This window comes from Manacus vitellinus, unplaced genomic scaffold (assembly GCF_001715985.3).
Source record: "Manacus vitellinus isolate BGI_N305 unplaced genomic scaffold, ASM171598v3 scaffold_1_pilon, whole genome shotgun sequence".
In the NCBI taxonomy this organism is placed as follows: Eukaryota; Metazoa; Chordata; class Aves; order Passeriformes; family Pipridae; genus Manacus; species Manacus vitellinus.
The window spans coordinates 48679882-48697645 of NW_021939396.1; the positions used below are offsets into that span (position 1 = coordinate 48679882).

A 17764-nucleotide genomic window follows, 5' to 3' on the forward strand; every position below is an offset into this window, starting at 1 on the left:
TGGAGCACTCGGCCTCCCACCAGGGCCTGGGCTGGAGGAGGGAGGCTACTGCCAAAACAGTGGGGCCTTATCAGAAATTTATGGCCAAATCTGCCCTGTCCTTTAGCCAGTTCTAGGCTGAGCAGTTCAGGCTATGTTGCTTATTCTCCCCAGACCACATACACATGAAGTATCATCAGAGATGGGGAATTTAAGGTTAGGGAACAGCAAGGCAGGAAGGAGAAGGAAAAGAAGGCGGCAGGGAAAGGTTGGAACAAAAGACTTAACTAGGAAGAAGACATGAGGTGGGTCAGTTCCTGGTGCTGGGGCCAGAGTGGCAGCCACCCAGTCCTAAAAAAGCAGAATTCAGATGAATTCAGACTAAAGCTGAATGTTTAGTCAGAACCATATCTTTCTGGTACACTTCCTTACAAGCAAAGGCTTTTGTAGCACTCCCAAGGAGGTGGCTTAGCATTGCTTCTAATTACCCCAACGCACAGCCCCATCCAGAGCACTACACGCAAAAGCCATTACCGCAAACCCTCGCTCTCCTGTAGCTCAACATCTGCTCTCCCACTGAGCCAACGCTGCTGCCACAGCCATTTGGCTGGGGGGCCTTCCCACCATGTACCAGCCTGGTGCCTCAGTCTGAGCTGGCAACCACTTTGGCTGTGAAGAAAAATCCCCCCCATAGGGTTACAAGTGCTGGCATCTGTCTGCTAATATTTGCTCCAGCTCCCCTGCACGATTAGAAGGGTCTTGGGTATCTCTGAGGGGGACAGAAACATCAATGTGGGTTTGATTAATTTAAGGCAAGGGGAAAGGAGGAAAAGCAGTGGGTATTGTCCTGCCTAGGAAACATGCTGCACCCCTGCCAGACAGAAGACCCTGACAAACTGTTGCTCTGCCCAACAATGAAAACTCTGAAACCATGCAGCACATGGGGCATCTGCCCAGAAGACCCCTCTGAGCAGCCAGCTGACTCACTGCTCAGCTCACCACTAGTCTGAGAGCTCAGCCAGCAACCAGGGGGAATGTACACATCCTCCCCACCAAAATGGTGCAGGGCTGCAGGCCCTCGGTGTACCAACTGCATGACACGATTCCAGAAATTGTGTCCTGCACAGAGAAAGTGCCCATTCCTGGAAACTCTTCTTCTGTTCTTTACATATCTAAACCTGTTGCTCCAAGTCAGAAAAATTCATCCACCAAGAACAAGATCACCCCAGCAAGAGTCCATTAGGGTAAGATGGACAGGAGAAACAATGCCAGCTCAGAAGTATTTTTGCAACAGCTCCAAACATTGGGCAGACATAGGACATGCCACCCTTGTATTGCCTGCACTGGCACAGTCACTCACACACAAGGAAGCAGTGAGACCTAGGAGCGAAAGATGGGCAGGAAGGAGAGTGTGCTGTGAGGAGTGAGTGCGGAGTGTGAGCAGAGTCATGGGGGAAACCAGCAGGAATGCAGGAGACAATATAACTCCAGCAGTAAGCTCTGTGTCCAGGCACAAGGAGAGCGAGTGGGTGCTGGGCACAGCAACACAAATGACACCACAGAAGAACCAAAAGGCACAGCATCACTGAAGCTTTCATGCAGATCTGTCGTACTTTTACATGTGACTGAACAGTCAAGTTTTCTATGCAGGCTGCTAATTAGTTGTATTTACCAATAACAGCAAGAGACCAGGAAAATCAGTTTCTACTAAAGCCCAAGGCCTCTTTTTCAAGATGGTCTCCCAATATTTGCCTCAAACAATTCAACAACTGTTGCCGAAGACAATACTTTTTGCCTTGAAAGGAAAAAGTTATCTTTGATGGAATTAGGATAAAACTCCAAATTAGGGCATTTACCAGAGCTCAAACTATGCAGTTACAACATTTTCTTCAAGGCAGATTGTGCATTCCCAAGTCATGCCTCTGATATTCTATATTACAAGTGTGTGTTTGCCTTTCATTATAGTTATAACCCAGTATTGGTACTGCCACAGAAGTTAAGTTTGATGACAGCAATTTTTTATCAGCTGTATAAATACTCTGAAGAAAAGTAAACCGAGTGTGAAAGAAAGCAAATGTATCATAGTCCTTAGAAGAGAATTCCATGTTAAACATGAATACAATTTCAATAACCCTGCATTCACTAAATTAGAAATACAATAATGGAATTACCAAACACAAAGTAAAGAGAAATTTTAGTTTAAGTCTGTTTATTGTGATAACATTGTTCCGAACACCAATAAACATTGCACTGAATTGTGGGTTGCTGTACCCAAGACAGTCCAGTCTTAACAAAAACCACTGTATTGGTATGATCACAGATTTGACATTTTAAACACACTACCTTATTAGTGATTGGGTTGCTTAACAATCAAGTATTCCACATCTTCAAGGTAAAAACAAATGATTGAAGAGAGTTTTCCCACCCTCAAAATAAACCAACATTTTAACTTTCATCTGAAAGTAATTAACACTGTAAAAAAATCCCAAACAATTCCATTTTATTTAGTAAATTTTAACTTTGGAAACTAAAACTTCTTTAGGCAAAAGTGACACTTTAAAGGCATCTCAAATTCACTATGTATTTTTGATGGTTCATTATGAATGTGCATTACAGTCATTTAAGCAACTCATTCATATGACAGCATTTTCTAGAAGACTCGTCTGAAATATTAACATGAAATCTCATCTCTTTTCTCTTTACCACAAGCGGATTCATAGTTTGCTTCAGAAGTTCCATGACAGAATTAACACAAGTGTTAAAACTTTTCCAGTTGAAAAAAAAATAAAAGGTTTTAGGAGGAGTACACTGATGACAGAAAGCTAAAGAGTTATGAGCCAAGATTGCACATGCAACTGTATACTGCTGGGAATGAGAGCCCAATCTTTTGAAGTACAAACATGCTTGGTACAGTAAAAAAAACAACCAAAAACCAATTAAATCCAGAAATGTGTGCCCCTTGAATTGCTGATCTTTAAGACATTCTAGAAATGGGTGATGCCCAAGTCACTAACAAGTTTTGAATTGCAGTGTTCCTTATTTACTCCCAGACAGGTGTCCTTGACTCAGCCTTTGACAGGTTCCAACACTAAGAGGATCTGCATCTTCAACAACACAGTCTTAACAGGGGTGTGCACATGCCTACAGACACATACACTTAGAAGTTCCTCTTTCACAGAAAGAATGATTTAGTTTGCGCTAATTTTAAATCCGTATAGCACAACTTGTTCTCAAACATTAGTTTCAGGCCACTTCTCTCGACTCAGGTAACAAAGGACAGGCTAATGCTTAATTCTTATTTACCCCACTTCACATTAATATTGCAGCACAAGCCTACAGTTAATAGCAACAAGATGTCTTCTCTAGAGTCAGTGAAGTGCCCAGCAGCCCAAATGACGTAGGTATGCAATGACGGGTACAGTGCCCCCCTGTTCTGTCCATTAACAGGGTTAACAAACAGTCTGGAAAGCTTCAAACACAAGCCAGACTTAGAAAAAACAAATAAGCCCTCTGCCCTACTCATATCAGAAATACTCAGCAACACTTAAATTTTATCAAAAAGCAAATATCAAATTGTAGCTGTTACAGAGAAAAAAAAATCTGATTTTTTAACTAAGCAACTTTTTGGACATTCCTACAATGCAAAATGACGTGTTAGCATAGTGAGGAGCTCTCCATGCTCACACAACCACCAAATTTACACCAGCTGAAAGTACATGCATTTGGAGATAAACCTCATATTTTTCCATGCTGATCATTTACTCAAGTCCCCACCTTGAAATCCACAGCTTATCTTTATGACAGCCTGAAAAGATGGAGCTGAAGTGAAGCAAAAAAAAAAAAATTACCACATAAAAAAAAATTAACCAAGAAAGGCATAGCCAAACCTTGGTAACAACCATTTGGAAACTCATTGTAGTTTCATGAAGTACTTTCATTTTTTAAAAAGCCGTGTACCAGGGTCACCAAGAGTAAGTTAAGCATGATAAAGAAAATTTTAACATCCACAAAAGGACTGGTTTAGGAAAGGCTGCTTCACTCCCTTTATGCAAAATAGAATCTTTAGATAGAATATTTAATCTCATAATTAAAATACTTTATTATGTTGGATTCTTATTTATTTATATTTTGAAGTATTTAAGTGACTTAAAAGATCAAATCCCATTGATATTCAAAGCACTTGGTGATCATGAAAATTTCAGTTCTAGTGAAATCTATGGAATAAAAGGTAAGAAAAGGAAAAAAACCCACAAGGAATGATGTTTGTAAGCTTCTGACAGTAAAAACGGAAAAAGAAAAAGAAAAAAAGGCAGTAAGAGCAAAATATCCTGTGAAATCCACTTAAACACTGAGTAGATTGGTGACCAAGAACCACTGAAAGTATTGTGCATGCAGAACAAGAATGAGGATACCTTTCAATTCACTGACATGCATGGCACACTGTGACAGATAGGTATGGGTTTTTTTTTCCCCACTCTCATTCTCCTGTTTTGAAAGAGATTCCATGCTTGCCTCAACTCATTATCCAATGTTTTATAAATACAGGAATACACTAGAGTTTTATAAGGGGGAAAAAAGTAATTTCAGTTATATGGTGATCTAAAAATGATTCCTCTGAGCAGTTCACCAACTGACTAGTGTTAGCTGGTGTTACATCAGAACTGGGGTTAAGACACTCAGCCTAATAAAGAAAATATTCCTGGAGGGGTGCAAAATCCTCTAAATGTACTCTTCTGCAGGTAGTGAAACAGAGCAAGCTCCTTTCCTACATTCAGCCCACGCAGAAGGCCTGCCCCAGCTGTTCCTGAGAAGAGCAGCCCTGTGCAGGCACTGCAGCAGGTAGCCACACAAATGCCTTCTGAAGATCACTCACCCTTCCCTGCTCCCACTGGGAGCTGTGCACAGGGAAGAGCTTGCTCCGGAGTCTGTGGAAATTCTGGATGTTGCCCCCTGAAAGATCTTTAATACATGGCCCCAGGAACACACTTAAGGAGTGAGAGGAAGCCCAGAAATCTCAGGACTGACGATTAAATGATGTTTAAATGACTGTAGTCTTTAAGCCTCCCAGGCTGGTGGAATGATATGTTCTCACCATAGTTTTGTCCAAAGGAGGTTAAATGCACTAACTCAACTTAGAAAGCAGCTGCCTTTGCCTTCAAGCACTTTTGGAGAAACACTAGCTGCTTCTACAGCTGACAAACACTACAATTGGAATGTAATTTGTTCACAGGCTCTGATTGGAACCTGAGGAATGACCAGCATGATGTTTATGAATAACCCAAAACTTAAAACAAACAAACAAAACAAGCCCAAAGAAAAAAGAAAAAAAGGAAAAGGTTTTATTCTGCTCTGCAGCATTTAACCATTCTCACAGCTGGAATCTCACTACTTGGGGTGCATTTCCTTCCAGCTCTTGAAAACCTGCAATACAGAATTCTGGAAAGACCTGCGCAGTAGACAATTAAAATATTAAATACATAATTTTTTTAGTATTACAATTCCCTGAATATAATCTGTACATACGTTTTACTGGCCTACACAGCATACACACACATACGCATTATCTCTGTGCTGAAAAAGGAAACAAAAATGCCAGTTCCCCAACTTTTACAGAATTGTTGAAGATTTTTCTTGATGGAAATTAACATGACACAGCTCAGCCTGAAAACAACAAAAGCCATATATGTGTCCGAAGACAACTTTCATTTTTAACAAGCTCATCAAATAGTTTAAATATTATGTGTAAAAAAAGAAAAGTAATAAGCAGAGTTAGTTTGAGCAGATTTGTACAAGCACAGCCTTGTACATGTAACAAAAGGCATATGTACATCTTAAGAGGAATTTTATGTCTTCAGAGTCTGTCAGACTAGTAAGGTCTATACATTTTCTGTATTTTAGCTGAGAAAAAGCACACTGGTCTTGGGCTCTGGCTCCTTTCAAAAATGGCCCAATTGCCCATCTGAACATTAAACCACGTTTTTTATTAACAGGTCTGACATTCTATTTGGCAGTTTCCATACACTTTTTGGCTTCATTTTAGAAAATATACTATTAAGACAAATTAAAAAAAAATTAGTCCGTTTACAATAAGGTCTGTACTGATGAGAATGTGAAGTCATATTTTACCTCAGCATTTAGTTGCCCTGAAGCACTTGGGTACCATGACCATCAATGACAGGCCAATCTCAAGTGCCTTAGAACAGGTATATAAAGACAAGCAATAAAGAAACAAACAAAAAACCCACACACACACACCAAAAAATAAGACAGTAGCTTTGCATTTTCTTTGTTTCAAACCAATGAAGTTAAAGTGATTTCCTTAGTAAGACTTACGGTACCAATATATAAATTATCATCTTCATTAAGAAAGTTCTTCACATTTAAACTGAAGTTGAGTAGTTGAATATGAAATTCCATCTCCTGGTGAGAAGTACTTTTCAGGCCAGTTCATCCATGTTAAGGTCAGGAAGAGGCTCTCTCCAGTAGCAAAAAGAGCTGAATTCTGGGCACGGAAATGCAGAACTCTGTTCTTTATTAAGCAATGGGAACACGTATTCCACAAGCTCACTTAGTCTGTAATACCTATATTAAAGAAGAAGAAAGACCATTTTTTAACAGTCTAGTCGCTGTTCAGCTGTAATCAAAAAGCAGCTTTGGAAGTCTAGACCAGAAAGTTATACTTGAATAACTACTGCAGAACCAATTTTCAATTTTATTTCGCCAGTTTTCATTTTGAAAAGTTTCAGTCATGTATCCGAAGCTGTAAGTCTCTGGCAAACAAGGTTTTGCACCTTACATATTACCATATGTAAGAGGAAATCCTGGACACAAATGCAATTATTTTGTAATCTCATTCTTAGATACTTTCTTTAGTGGAAATAACAAAAATGGTCTTACGAAGATTTGTTTCCCTTAGTCTGTTCTTGGATCAGTTCACCCTTTGGATTCACAGTAAATATTCTGCAGGCTGGAACTCCCACTTGCATGTAGGCATATACATCCTGCAAAAACCATGACCAAAAGCACATGCTTCAACATTTCCTTATTGAATGTGATCCAACAATGAGAAAAGCCGATCCAAAAAGAGTATAGTAGAACTATCTCTTAAAAAAAGTCCCTAAAAAACAGGAAAACACCAAAATACACACCACTCCCCCCTCCCCCCACCAAACCATACACATGCACCATAACAAAACATTCCCCCTGCTCCCAAATGCTTAATTCCTTTTCCCAAGCCTGGGACCACAAACATGCACAAAATCTATGCCACCCAACACCACTCCTTGTGACAATATTCTTTTTACAATACTCCCCCTCTTTTGCTCAGTTACAGTAGCATTGAGCTGCAGAGAAAATACAGGAACCGTATAATAGGAAAAATGACTGCAGACTGCAGAGCACTGCATTAATGTCCTTAGGTCACAAAGCTGCCAAAAATCCTTAAAAAATAATTTGGAAAGGTGGCACATATTTAATAAAATTCTGAGAATACTAATGCATCTTTGTAACCTTTCTCATATAAGCCGTTGTAACAGCTTTTATTTAAAGTATCTACATATGGCTTTTCCTGACCAAACCCATAAAAGCATCAGTGTCCCATTTCCATATTCAAATTTTGATAGACACAAAAAGAAAACCCTATTTATTTTGCTTCTCAAGTACTTCATGCATTTTAACCCTTCAATTAGAAACGGGCAGACTTACATTGGGCCTGTTTCCAAAAGCAGCATAGAAAGGCTGTTTACTGGGAGCAAACAAATTCTTGATATCATTCAAACATTCGATTTTGAACTTTTCGGGCTTCTTTTCTATTACTTCCCTAAAATAAAATTTCAACAATCAAATTCCAAGTCATGACTGGATAGAGGGCATCTTCTTTCCCTCATTTATCTGATATTTATATTCCTACTGCTTCCCATTGGTAGTTACACAGACAGTGGTAACTAGCTCTCCAAGAATGATACAAGAGACAATCAAACATTCACTGTTTTCCAACATCCGCAGTAAAAAAACAGGTCCATAACCTGTGCATATGCTAAGTATAAATGAGATAGAATTCCCAGTTGTGAATGCAGTTTGTGAACTGCTTTTATTGTAGATGACTACCTGAATCAGAAGATCTAATCAAGTACACATAAGCTTGTCACAACTCCTATCTCTGACAAAAAAGTGTGTAAGGCCCATGACCTTAATGGAATTTGCTATCCATGAATGAGTCATTCTTATTAAAAACAAAACCAAAAAGACTTTTCTACTGTTAGCTCCTCCCATCAAGAACAAGTAGAATATGGTTGGTCCAAAAGATCAGTTGAGTTAAACCATACCTAAATGCCCTACTGCTTTGTAAGTACTTGTATATGGAGCACTCCCAATATCACAAGGTCCTTTTGCATGACAGTCTATATTTCCCAGCTTTTTTCCCAGCTTTTCTTCTATCTTGTGTAGTAGCACTGCACTACAACCCTTTGAGCTATACTTGAAAAGACTGATAACAACAGAACCTAATAGTAATGAGTCATGGTCTAAAGGAGTAAAGAGAAGGGAAAACAAGCTCCTCTAGGACTGGTAGCCACTTTGTAGCCACTTCTAACATGCTCACACAAACAGAAGCATAAAAGTGAAAGTCAGACAAAACAAATAGTTTATAAATGATCACTAGGGGGACCTCAAGACTCAACAGCAAATCTAGCACAGACTGTAATGTTTGGTTACAGCTGTAATGCCAAATATTTTTATATCTGCTTTTTTCTCTGAAATGGGGAGAGAATGGATGTATGAAATCCCACATCCTTACCTATGAAAGGCAGAAAACAAACTGCTGGGGGACAACATGAGAGGGCCCCTGGGGAGAATTGTTCCTTTGTCATTCACCCAGTGTAAGTATCCTCTGGTGATATCTGCCATCCCAATGGCACGGGCAGAGCAGTACAGAAACTTGTAGCCATTTCTAGAAAAGAATTATCAAATTCATATTCCCGCTGAAGAGTTTTTTTGCAAAGCTAAGTACACAATTATAGCAGTGTCCAGAGGCACCAATTTAGGTATTGAATTGTTGCAGTGCTCTACACACACAAGGAAAAGACTTTTCTGCTGTTAAAGAATCTGCAAGGCATACAGTAGTTTAAATATATGACTCCAATCAAAACTGAGAAACAGGAAATGCAAAAAGAACAGAAACAGTAATACTCAGATGACACAATCAGATGGACTAGACCGTGTTTAAATAAGTGCCACACTGGTTTTATTCAGCTTCTTTCAGACCAGCTACATGTGGAATTACAGCAGTTATTTAAATTATCTGCATCACAAAATAATGGGTGCCAGATCTCCTGCCTTTTTCAGGTTGTTGGCAGAATTTGCAGTGTGGGGTGAAGGACTGATAACAACAAACATTCATTAAGCCCTAATTTTTTCCTGCAGACTTTGTAGGTTCATCTGTTACACAGATTTGTTATACAGTTTCTGCACGCACAAAAGACTTGAGTGTTTATGAGCATTTTCAAAGACTTGATTCAATTTGGCAAATAATTCCAAAACTGCTCTTCTATTATGCACTGAATTAAAAAAAAACAAACAAAAAACCCTACCAAAAAACCAAACAAAAAACCCCAAAACAAACAAACAAACAAAACAAAACAAAACAAAGCAACAAACAAAAAAAGCCACCAAACCCCCCAAAACCAACAAAACCAAAACATTCAGGGTATCTCCCATGGACTCCCATGGCCACAGATGAAATTTAGCCACAGAATGAAGGCCAACAATAGATTCTTTGATCACAAATATTTTTGTGGGCAGAAAGACTACTAAAAGACAAGGATAAAAGTTGATTATTTTAAGTAAATCCTGAAGTTTTTAACAGTTGATCATCCTGTGATCTTCCTCAGTACCAAGTACTATTTCTGGCCTCACTAGATTTTTGAAAAAAGTTTGCTAAACAAAGGACCAAATCTGAAAGGTGAGGTAGTATGTAGGTTTATTTTGCCCTAAGTTACCAGACATAAATATTATAGGGTTACATACTTCTTAGGTGAACAGCACCTTTATAAGGGTGTAGTTTACAACACTTTTGAATAAAACAAATACCTCACTGCTGCTGTAGAGAGAAGGCACAGGGGCTGCCTCTGCAGATCCTTGCAGATCACAAGGTGAGCACAGGGAAATTGCCAATTTGCTGAATTACTTTTCCACTGTTCTACATCAGCTTATATCAGAAATGCAACTGTGACAGAAAACTTGAGCCAGGCCACAAACTACTCTTTGTGGCAAGTAGCAAGTTGTTAATTAGGCTTGTTCCAGAAAACGGAATTCATCCTAAGGAGCATTCACTTGAGTTGGGTAGCAAACCCAATAAAACACAAAATACCTATGCTTTGGGAGGACCCAACTTAGTTTTGAGTTTACACTGTACCATGTTCTAAAAGGCTTGTGATCAACCACAGTTGGTGGAAACATACAAGCATGACTGTTTGAGAAATTATTGGTATTGTGTTTCTCTTTCATAGTCATAAAAATATTACACAGTTCTTAAAAATGAAATGCAGAATCAAACACTTGAGAAGGGAACTAGTAAAAGTGGTAGCTTGCATTCTTGCAAAAGTATACATCTGAGGAAAGAACTTAATTTTGTTTGTGAACTACAGAAGTAGCTGACTTCCCAACATTTAGACTAAAAAATTATAATAAACTATCCATTAATAAATTATTAACAACTATTCAATTACCTGTCCATTAATTCCCAAATTCCAGAAAACTCTAATTGTTTCACAGATTACATACTCACTCGTTTATGGAATGATAGAGTTTTGCAATGCCCTGATGAGTCCAGTCCTTGCCAAACTGAGGGAGGATATGTCCTAAAGCATCAGACCTAAAAGCAGAATCAAAGGTATCTGATACTCAGTATATGAGTTTTGTTAAAGACAACCACTAATATACAATTTATAAAGAGTATTTATAGAAATATCTCTGCAGAAAGTCCTAACTATTGCAAAAGTGGGGCCATATAACACAAGTTAGTTTCCAAGTTAAGGTACGGCTGCTAAACCTGGAGCAATCAGAGAGGGAACAGTCACATAGTAAAAATCACCATCTTTGCATTATTCTTTTAAAAGACATTTTCTAGCTTGCTGTAAAGGCAAGTACAAATTAAAATCAAAGCAAGACCTTTTTTCATGATTATTAATGAACATCCTTTAATAGCCATCTTAAAAAAGGTTCTTTATCTTATTTTGAAAAGCAGAGTAGGATCAATAAAGCAAGATTAAAAGAATCAAAGAAAAAAAACCCTCCAAAGATACTTACTTGGTTATTGTTCCATCAATGTCTGATATGATGATTTTATCATTCCAGTTCCAGAGGTATATTGTTCCTGCACAACGGCAAGTTCCTTGATACTGGGTTGTAATACTAAATACAACATCATTAGGGCCATCTCTGAGCTTCAACTTTGCCTTTAGAATAAATAAAAATAATTGAAAATATAAGTTCCCCTCTCTCTAAAATGTTTAGAATCATAAATGAGCTGCAGCAAATGGCTCATATACTCTTCCTTGTCTATCTTGACTAACTCATCAAAAAGTGAACCATGGTTTAACACTGGCACAGTTCTGCTGGCAAAGTCTGCTGCAGTCTGGGTACATGTTTTTTTCCAGAGCTCCTCTATCTGTTTACAGCAGCAGATATTTCACTCTCTGCCTCTCTAATTCTTGCTGTCACAGTAGACTTGCCGCATTATCAAACGGAACTCCCAGTTTGCCAAAGTATGCAACAGTATTTCCTGCGTAGTGGGTGCTTTCCTCAAAATTCTTCCCTGATGAAGATCATATATTTAGACAGTAGCAGAACTAACTTTTAGACTGCAGTGAGTAAACTGCACACCAGTTTAAATGTATGCTGTTAGACAGATGCTCAGACGTGTTAGGCAGGTGTCCAGATCCCAGCACATCCAAACTGCAGAAGCAAGCGTCATCACTTTTTTGGCAACATCTTAATACAGAAGTTTGATTATAAAAAATAATTTCTTACAAAGTTTTAATCTAAACACAGATTCTTAAAAAACACTTTCACAGGAAAGTATTTTAACTTTCTTTTTAAGTTTTAAATTTCCCCATTCCTTTTTTCTATTGCTAGCACGGTAACCCAAACATAATTTTTACTTTGTGAAATGAACTTATATGTCACTTCTAAAAAGTAGAAAAAAGTTCAACTCTTAGAATCAGAGTGGAATTAGGGAGCATCCTATGAACAAGAAAGGTGTGCCACTTACTATTTGGTCTGAAGACAGTCTAAGTGACTTCTTATAAGATGGAATGTTCCCATGGGGTGGATGCTCTGCTGGGGCAGAATCCATTTTTAGAGATTCCTTCAACTCCTGTGATGCTTCATCACTAGAAGAATCATCTTCTGGAGGTCTAACAGGGCATCAACCAGAATACACGTAAGCTACAGAAAATGCTTCTTTAACAGAGTAAGGTTATTATGCAAGATTAATTTCTGCTTATGTTGAGGATTTGCTACTACCTGAGAGCACAGATAAACAAAGTCCAAGGTCTAGTGAATGCCCAGATAAAGCCAACATATGCCAGTAAGCAAGTAAGACTTGTAGTGCCAGTACCAGTGGAGCTCTAAACATTACTACTCCTAGCTGGCTGCACACATGACGGGTTTAGTAAAGACATAGTGTCAAGTGGTCACTGATGCTATGTTGATGCATTAGGCAAACTGCAGGGAAAAGGGACACTGAATGGGTAACAGTGCTTTGTTTTTAAAAAAAGCTGCCACAGTTTCTACGGAAATTAAACTGGGTGATAAGTTAGTAGAGTAGCTCACCTTTTAAGGTTATTCACAGACTTACTTTCCTGCTCATTAGAGATTTCAAGATTAAAAGCAGTATTTAGTTTCTCTGAAGTATTAAATCACAATATATTAAATTTTTTTATCTTTAAGACACCAACGCTTACAAGTATCTTTGTAAAATCATGGGAGAATATGAATGTGCATAATAAGTTACCTAGAATGGGACAGTTTTGTGCTAAGCACTGATAGCTGTCTACCATAATCATGGGCAACGTGTGCACTGTAATTAATGCTATTTTATTGTTTCAATTATTTAATGTTACAAAAAATTCTGCATGGTTTAAATTATTTATACAAGATTATGTTTTCACAAAAGCAAAAAAGAAAACAGCATCTCAGAAACAATACCACTATATTTACAGAGCAGTGTCCCATTGCTAAAGGTTACCAGGTATGTTTTTGTTCTGTCAGTTATGTTATGATTTAAGAAGTAAACACAGTGGGATTTAGGAAATAATTGTAGTGTGTCTGTAGTTCCTATAATGTTTGCTGTCACATTTTTCTGTTGAATTGTTTGCCAAACACATATGGTTCCTCTTCAGTAGCTTACAGGAAAATGTTTCTTCCCACAGTACATTCCTACTGAATTCTTTGTTCAAAAAAAGAAAAATGAAATAAAAAAGAAGACACTATTCGGTCCACAAAATAAGTCTTCAGACAGGAACACACCTACTATTAACTTGCTCTTTTATAGTTGCTGGCAGCTCATTTGCTCTTTGTGTCTCAGTTTTCCCCTCTTTCGCCTCTGGTATCTAAAGAAACAAGATAATAAAGAATATATTGACATTTTAAACATTTTAAACTGATCTGACTGAATTCATAGTTTTAAGCAAACAGCTACTAATATAGTACATAAAGTATATTAAGTCTCAGAATTGCTCATTCTGCAAATTATTTAACAAAAAGATGCTTATGAAGAAATGATTCATTAAAGCTTTTTATTATTTCAGGAAACAAAACTCTGTGTGTCAAAAAATCGAGAACTGCTAGTCCAACATGAGTAATTTAGCATTAAGGGGGCCGTCAACCTCTAAGCTTATAAAATTCATATTTTCGTGGGGAGGTGAATTTAAGGCCCATACTCAAGGTTTAGAAAGCAACTTTAGTTTAAAATGGTGTGTTTCAGCATAAAATCTGTGATGCAGCACAGCACCTACTTATTTATTTCTGTGCACATTCCAAAAACATACTGTAGTGACTGAAGTGTAGCTCTGACTACTGTTTATGGCTTAGAAGAAAGAATTTTAAGAACATTGTGCAACAGCTGAATACAATAAATTTTGTTGAAGTAACTAGTAACACCAAATATTAATGCAGTATTTAAGGCTAAATAAACAGATGCAGCTACAGCTACTGCAACACTGAGTAACTCTCATCTGGCAATCAGTGACACCGAGCTATACAAGCAGTTCAGAGATACTTCTGACAAATGACAGTCTTTTTATCTTTTTACAGCTCAAAAAAAAAAAATAAAAATCAAAATAGGTCTCAAGTTACCTGTTTAGTCATGCTTTCTCTCTTGCGCCAGAACCACCACCTTCCAGACTTCTTTGGCATCTTTTCTTTGACCCAAGACTCAACAGTAGCCTGAAAAATTAGACATGGTTTTAATTTGTATAGAAAAACAAACAGATAATCATGTGTTACTACATACAAAATTTTAAAGGAAAGTATAAGTTTATCTATTTACCTTAGGCAAACTCTTCTGAAACACCTGCAAACTGAGAATCATCGGAGCAGCCAATGCCCAGTTATAATACCTGTTTTAAAACATGTTATTGATATTACAAAATCTGACTACAAGTCAATAAATATCAGCATGAAAACTTGCCCTTTCACTGATGAATATATATATATTTGCTGCCAACCACTAATATTACAGTTTTGTGCAAGTAGAGTGATTTTAATACATACAATTCAACATCAGTGGAAATTGCAGAAAAAAATCTCACTCCAGCTGAAGCTAAATTTAATGCAAATCTTCGGTTCAAAATATCTCTCTTTGAGACTGAGAAACAGATTCATCAATAACACAAAATGCAATGGAAGCTGAAAAGTGTGCTCACTTTAAAGAGCAGGTTTGAAATGAGATTTTCTATGGCCTAATTACATGACACAGACAATTTACCTGTTATAAATCCGTATTACCAAATTAGGATTGTCAATGAGTCCAGGGTTTTCAGCAAATTCATGATAAGTAATAATATGTTCCATGAATTTTTCTGCAACAGAAAGAGATTTAAATTAATAATATAAAATTCCAAGATGTCTGATTAGTTTATGTCTAGGAAAACCTTTTCTGTCATCTCAGAGTCTTTGCTGATCTTGCAGTAACACTGAAGATATGCTAATATGGCCTACCTGTCAAGGGTCTTGTGACTGCCTCCTCCCTTACAGGGGAAGCCTTGCACCACTCCAACAGTCACAGTAACAAGCATCAAGAAATTAGAAAAGGGAGGATAAGGAGGAGGCAGACACTAATTCAGTTTGCAGGCTGGAAAAAGGGAGCCATGCTTGTCTAAGCAAGTTTTCTTCAAAAATTATAATGGCATGGTAAGGGGCCTAGATAATACACAAAAAGGGGAGGTGAAGGATGTTGTCTGCTTTTCAGGTTTGAAAAACTACTACTATCACTAACTAATAGCATTTTCATGACTAGTTTCTATATATGTTTGCAGAAATCCACGATTTAGTGTAAGACCCCTGCAAGCAAGACAATTTTCTCAAAGCAAATCCAATATTACTACTACCATGCTACCAAGAGTACTGAGTGTTCTCAGTCTTTATTAATGATCATTTAAATTTCAATTTATGCATTAGAGACCGAATGACCATTAAAAACGTAATGCTAAAAGCACTGTAGTACATGTTCATAAAGATTATGGGGTCACAAGTGCTCCCTCAAAAATACATACAACTTCAACATTAAATAAACTAGAGCATTAGGGGAGAAGAGTCAGCTGGTAAAAATCTAAAGGTTGTCAAAAAATTAGGACAGGAAAAAGAATGCAGGCAAAGAGATAATCCAACACAACAGCTAAAGTTGTTTTCCTTTTAAATCGCTTAAGAAAACTAAAAAAAAAACATAAAAAAAAAATCAGGCAATTGGAAAAAACATGAGTTTTGAAGATTTATATAGGACTAAGTAAGTAATTGCAGCCAGAAATCAGGCTGATTGGTCAGATAAACAACATGTAGTGCAAAAAAGGAGACTGAAAGCTTCTCAAGACATCAAGTGCTCTTGATTGAGGTTAAATTCTGCTGTCTCTGCTTGGCAAATGCTTCCGAAGTTTAGAAAAATGAAAGATTATCCATTCTCCTTTCTTGACATGAGTATAGTAATAAGCCAAGTTTTGTAAGGAGGAAATCAGAGCATTCAGATTTAGCTGCCTGAGCTCTATTACTCTTTATGTTTTAAAGTCTTTCACATACCTTTAGAAATCTCTCCATTTTCATTGAGACCTCCACAAAGTGACAGTGTGACATCAGGCAAGTCCATAGCAGAATCAGACATGCACTCTGTACCACTATCAGCAGCAGCACTTCCAACTGACTGGGGTGACTGGGAACCAGAAAGGGTATCTGACTCTGTCCACTGCCTGAAGCCAGGATCAGAATCACTAAACGAAAGTGAAAAGTATTATACTTAGAAAAAAAATGTACAGAACATATTAAATGATTACTCAAAAAACAACAACAAAGAAACTTGCTGTTGCATTTCTACATAATTTTACAATATAAATTTAAAACCAGCCAAACAAAAAAACAGATACAAACACCCCCATCAACCCCTCACAATACTAGCAGCCTGACAGTTTCCATTCACCTAAATTGGGAAATAATTGCATTTCTCTTGTCTACAACAAAATTGGATTTAAATGAAGAAAACATCCTCTGCATTCTAATTCTGCAGAACAATACTGTGCTCCTCAATCTTTACCAGAAAGCTGTAGAATAAGAATAAAAAAACCCAAAAGGACACTATTTTATGTTTTCAAAACACTGTGTGTTTTGAAAAAAAATATCACACTGTCATCTAAGGTTAAAGTTATTAGTTTGAACTGAAGTACTGAAAAGTTTACTACTCTAGTTTTAACATAAACCAACAGACACTTCTTTCTTGTTAAGCTATATTTTAATAAAGGTCTTCCTAGACAGTTATTATTTTGCAAAATATTTTAGGAGTATAAAAATGTTTCAAATTCTTCAGAAAAAGCCAATGAGTGAATTTTGAGACTGAGCTGCCTTGCATGAAGATGCAGTGGGATTTTTATTGGTCTTTTTTGATATTAAAAAGTTGGAAAGGATGTACAGGGCATGCAAAATATAAACTCGTGTCTGCTTCTCTAGAGCTAGCAATGTGGCAAAACAGCACTGGAGTAGTGTTTAAATGGGGTGTGCAGTTTAAATTTACTCCCCTCTCTGTTTGCAGAACATACAGGTTCCACAAAGATGAAAACTCTCAGTAGTGATCTCCCACGTGATCTTCCAATGCGTTTCTCAAACTAGAAATAGATTTTCCCAATGAGATCAGTACCAGTTACTCCATAAAAGCCTAGAAACCTGAAGTCCGAGTCATGTTATCAGAATTGGTACATAAATAATACATGTAATAACTCATGTAATGAAACTGCAATATCACCCTAGATCCACTGAATATTAGTTCAAAATTACCTTTTGGGAAAGTAAAGTGCTGCAACTTCAGGTTCCAAAGCCTTTAGGTCATCCAAGTAAATATCATCAGGTCCTTGATGATGGCTTCGCTTGTGCACCCCTGTTAATTTTAACAATTAAGATTGCCAATATGAAGGTAACCAGACACATTAAATACAAATGTAATTGTGGTATATTCAGACTTATTTGTATCATTCCTAAATTCAAGAGTTTAATTATAGTTTTAGTCAGTTAAGATTTAAATAGGAAAAAT

At 37.3% G+C, this 17764-nt stretch overlaps 1 protein-coding gene across 2 annotated transcripts in view; it reads right to left on the reverse strand.

The window, feature by feature from the left end:
• Positions 1-2171: 2171 nt before the first annotated feature.
• LPIN2 (lipin 2) overlaps positions 2172-17764 on the reverse strand; it is a 36651-nt gene continuing 21058 nt past the window's right edge. The window contains exons 8-20 of one of the 2 annotated variants that reach the window (XM_008925531.3): positions 17512-17611; positions 16270-16457; positions 14966-15059; positions 14528-14597; positions 14335-14424; positions 13507-13589; positions 12248-12392; positions 11284-11432; positions 10763-10849; positions 8774-8926; positions 7684-7798; positions 6877-6980; positions 2172-6561 (exon numbers count right to left, since the gene is read on the reverse strand). In XM_008925531.3, the coding sequence (XP_008923779.2) occupies positions 6417-6561; positions 6877-6980; positions 7684-7798; positions 8774-8926; positions 10763-10849; positions 11284-11432; positions 12248-12392; positions 13507-13589; positions 14335-14424; positions 14528-14597; positions 14966-15059; positions 16270-16457; positions 17512-17611 (1523 nt within the window). In that variant the 3' untranslated portion in view covers positions 2172-6416. The remainder of the gene's footprint in view (positions 6562-6876; positions 6981-7683; positions 7799-8773; positions 8927-10762; positions 10850-11283; positions 11433-12247; positions 12393-13506; positions 13590-14334; positions 14425-14527; positions 14598-14965; positions 15060-16269; positions 16458-17511; positions 17612-17764) is intronic. The other variant, XM_018081219.2, reaches the window with a different exon arrangement.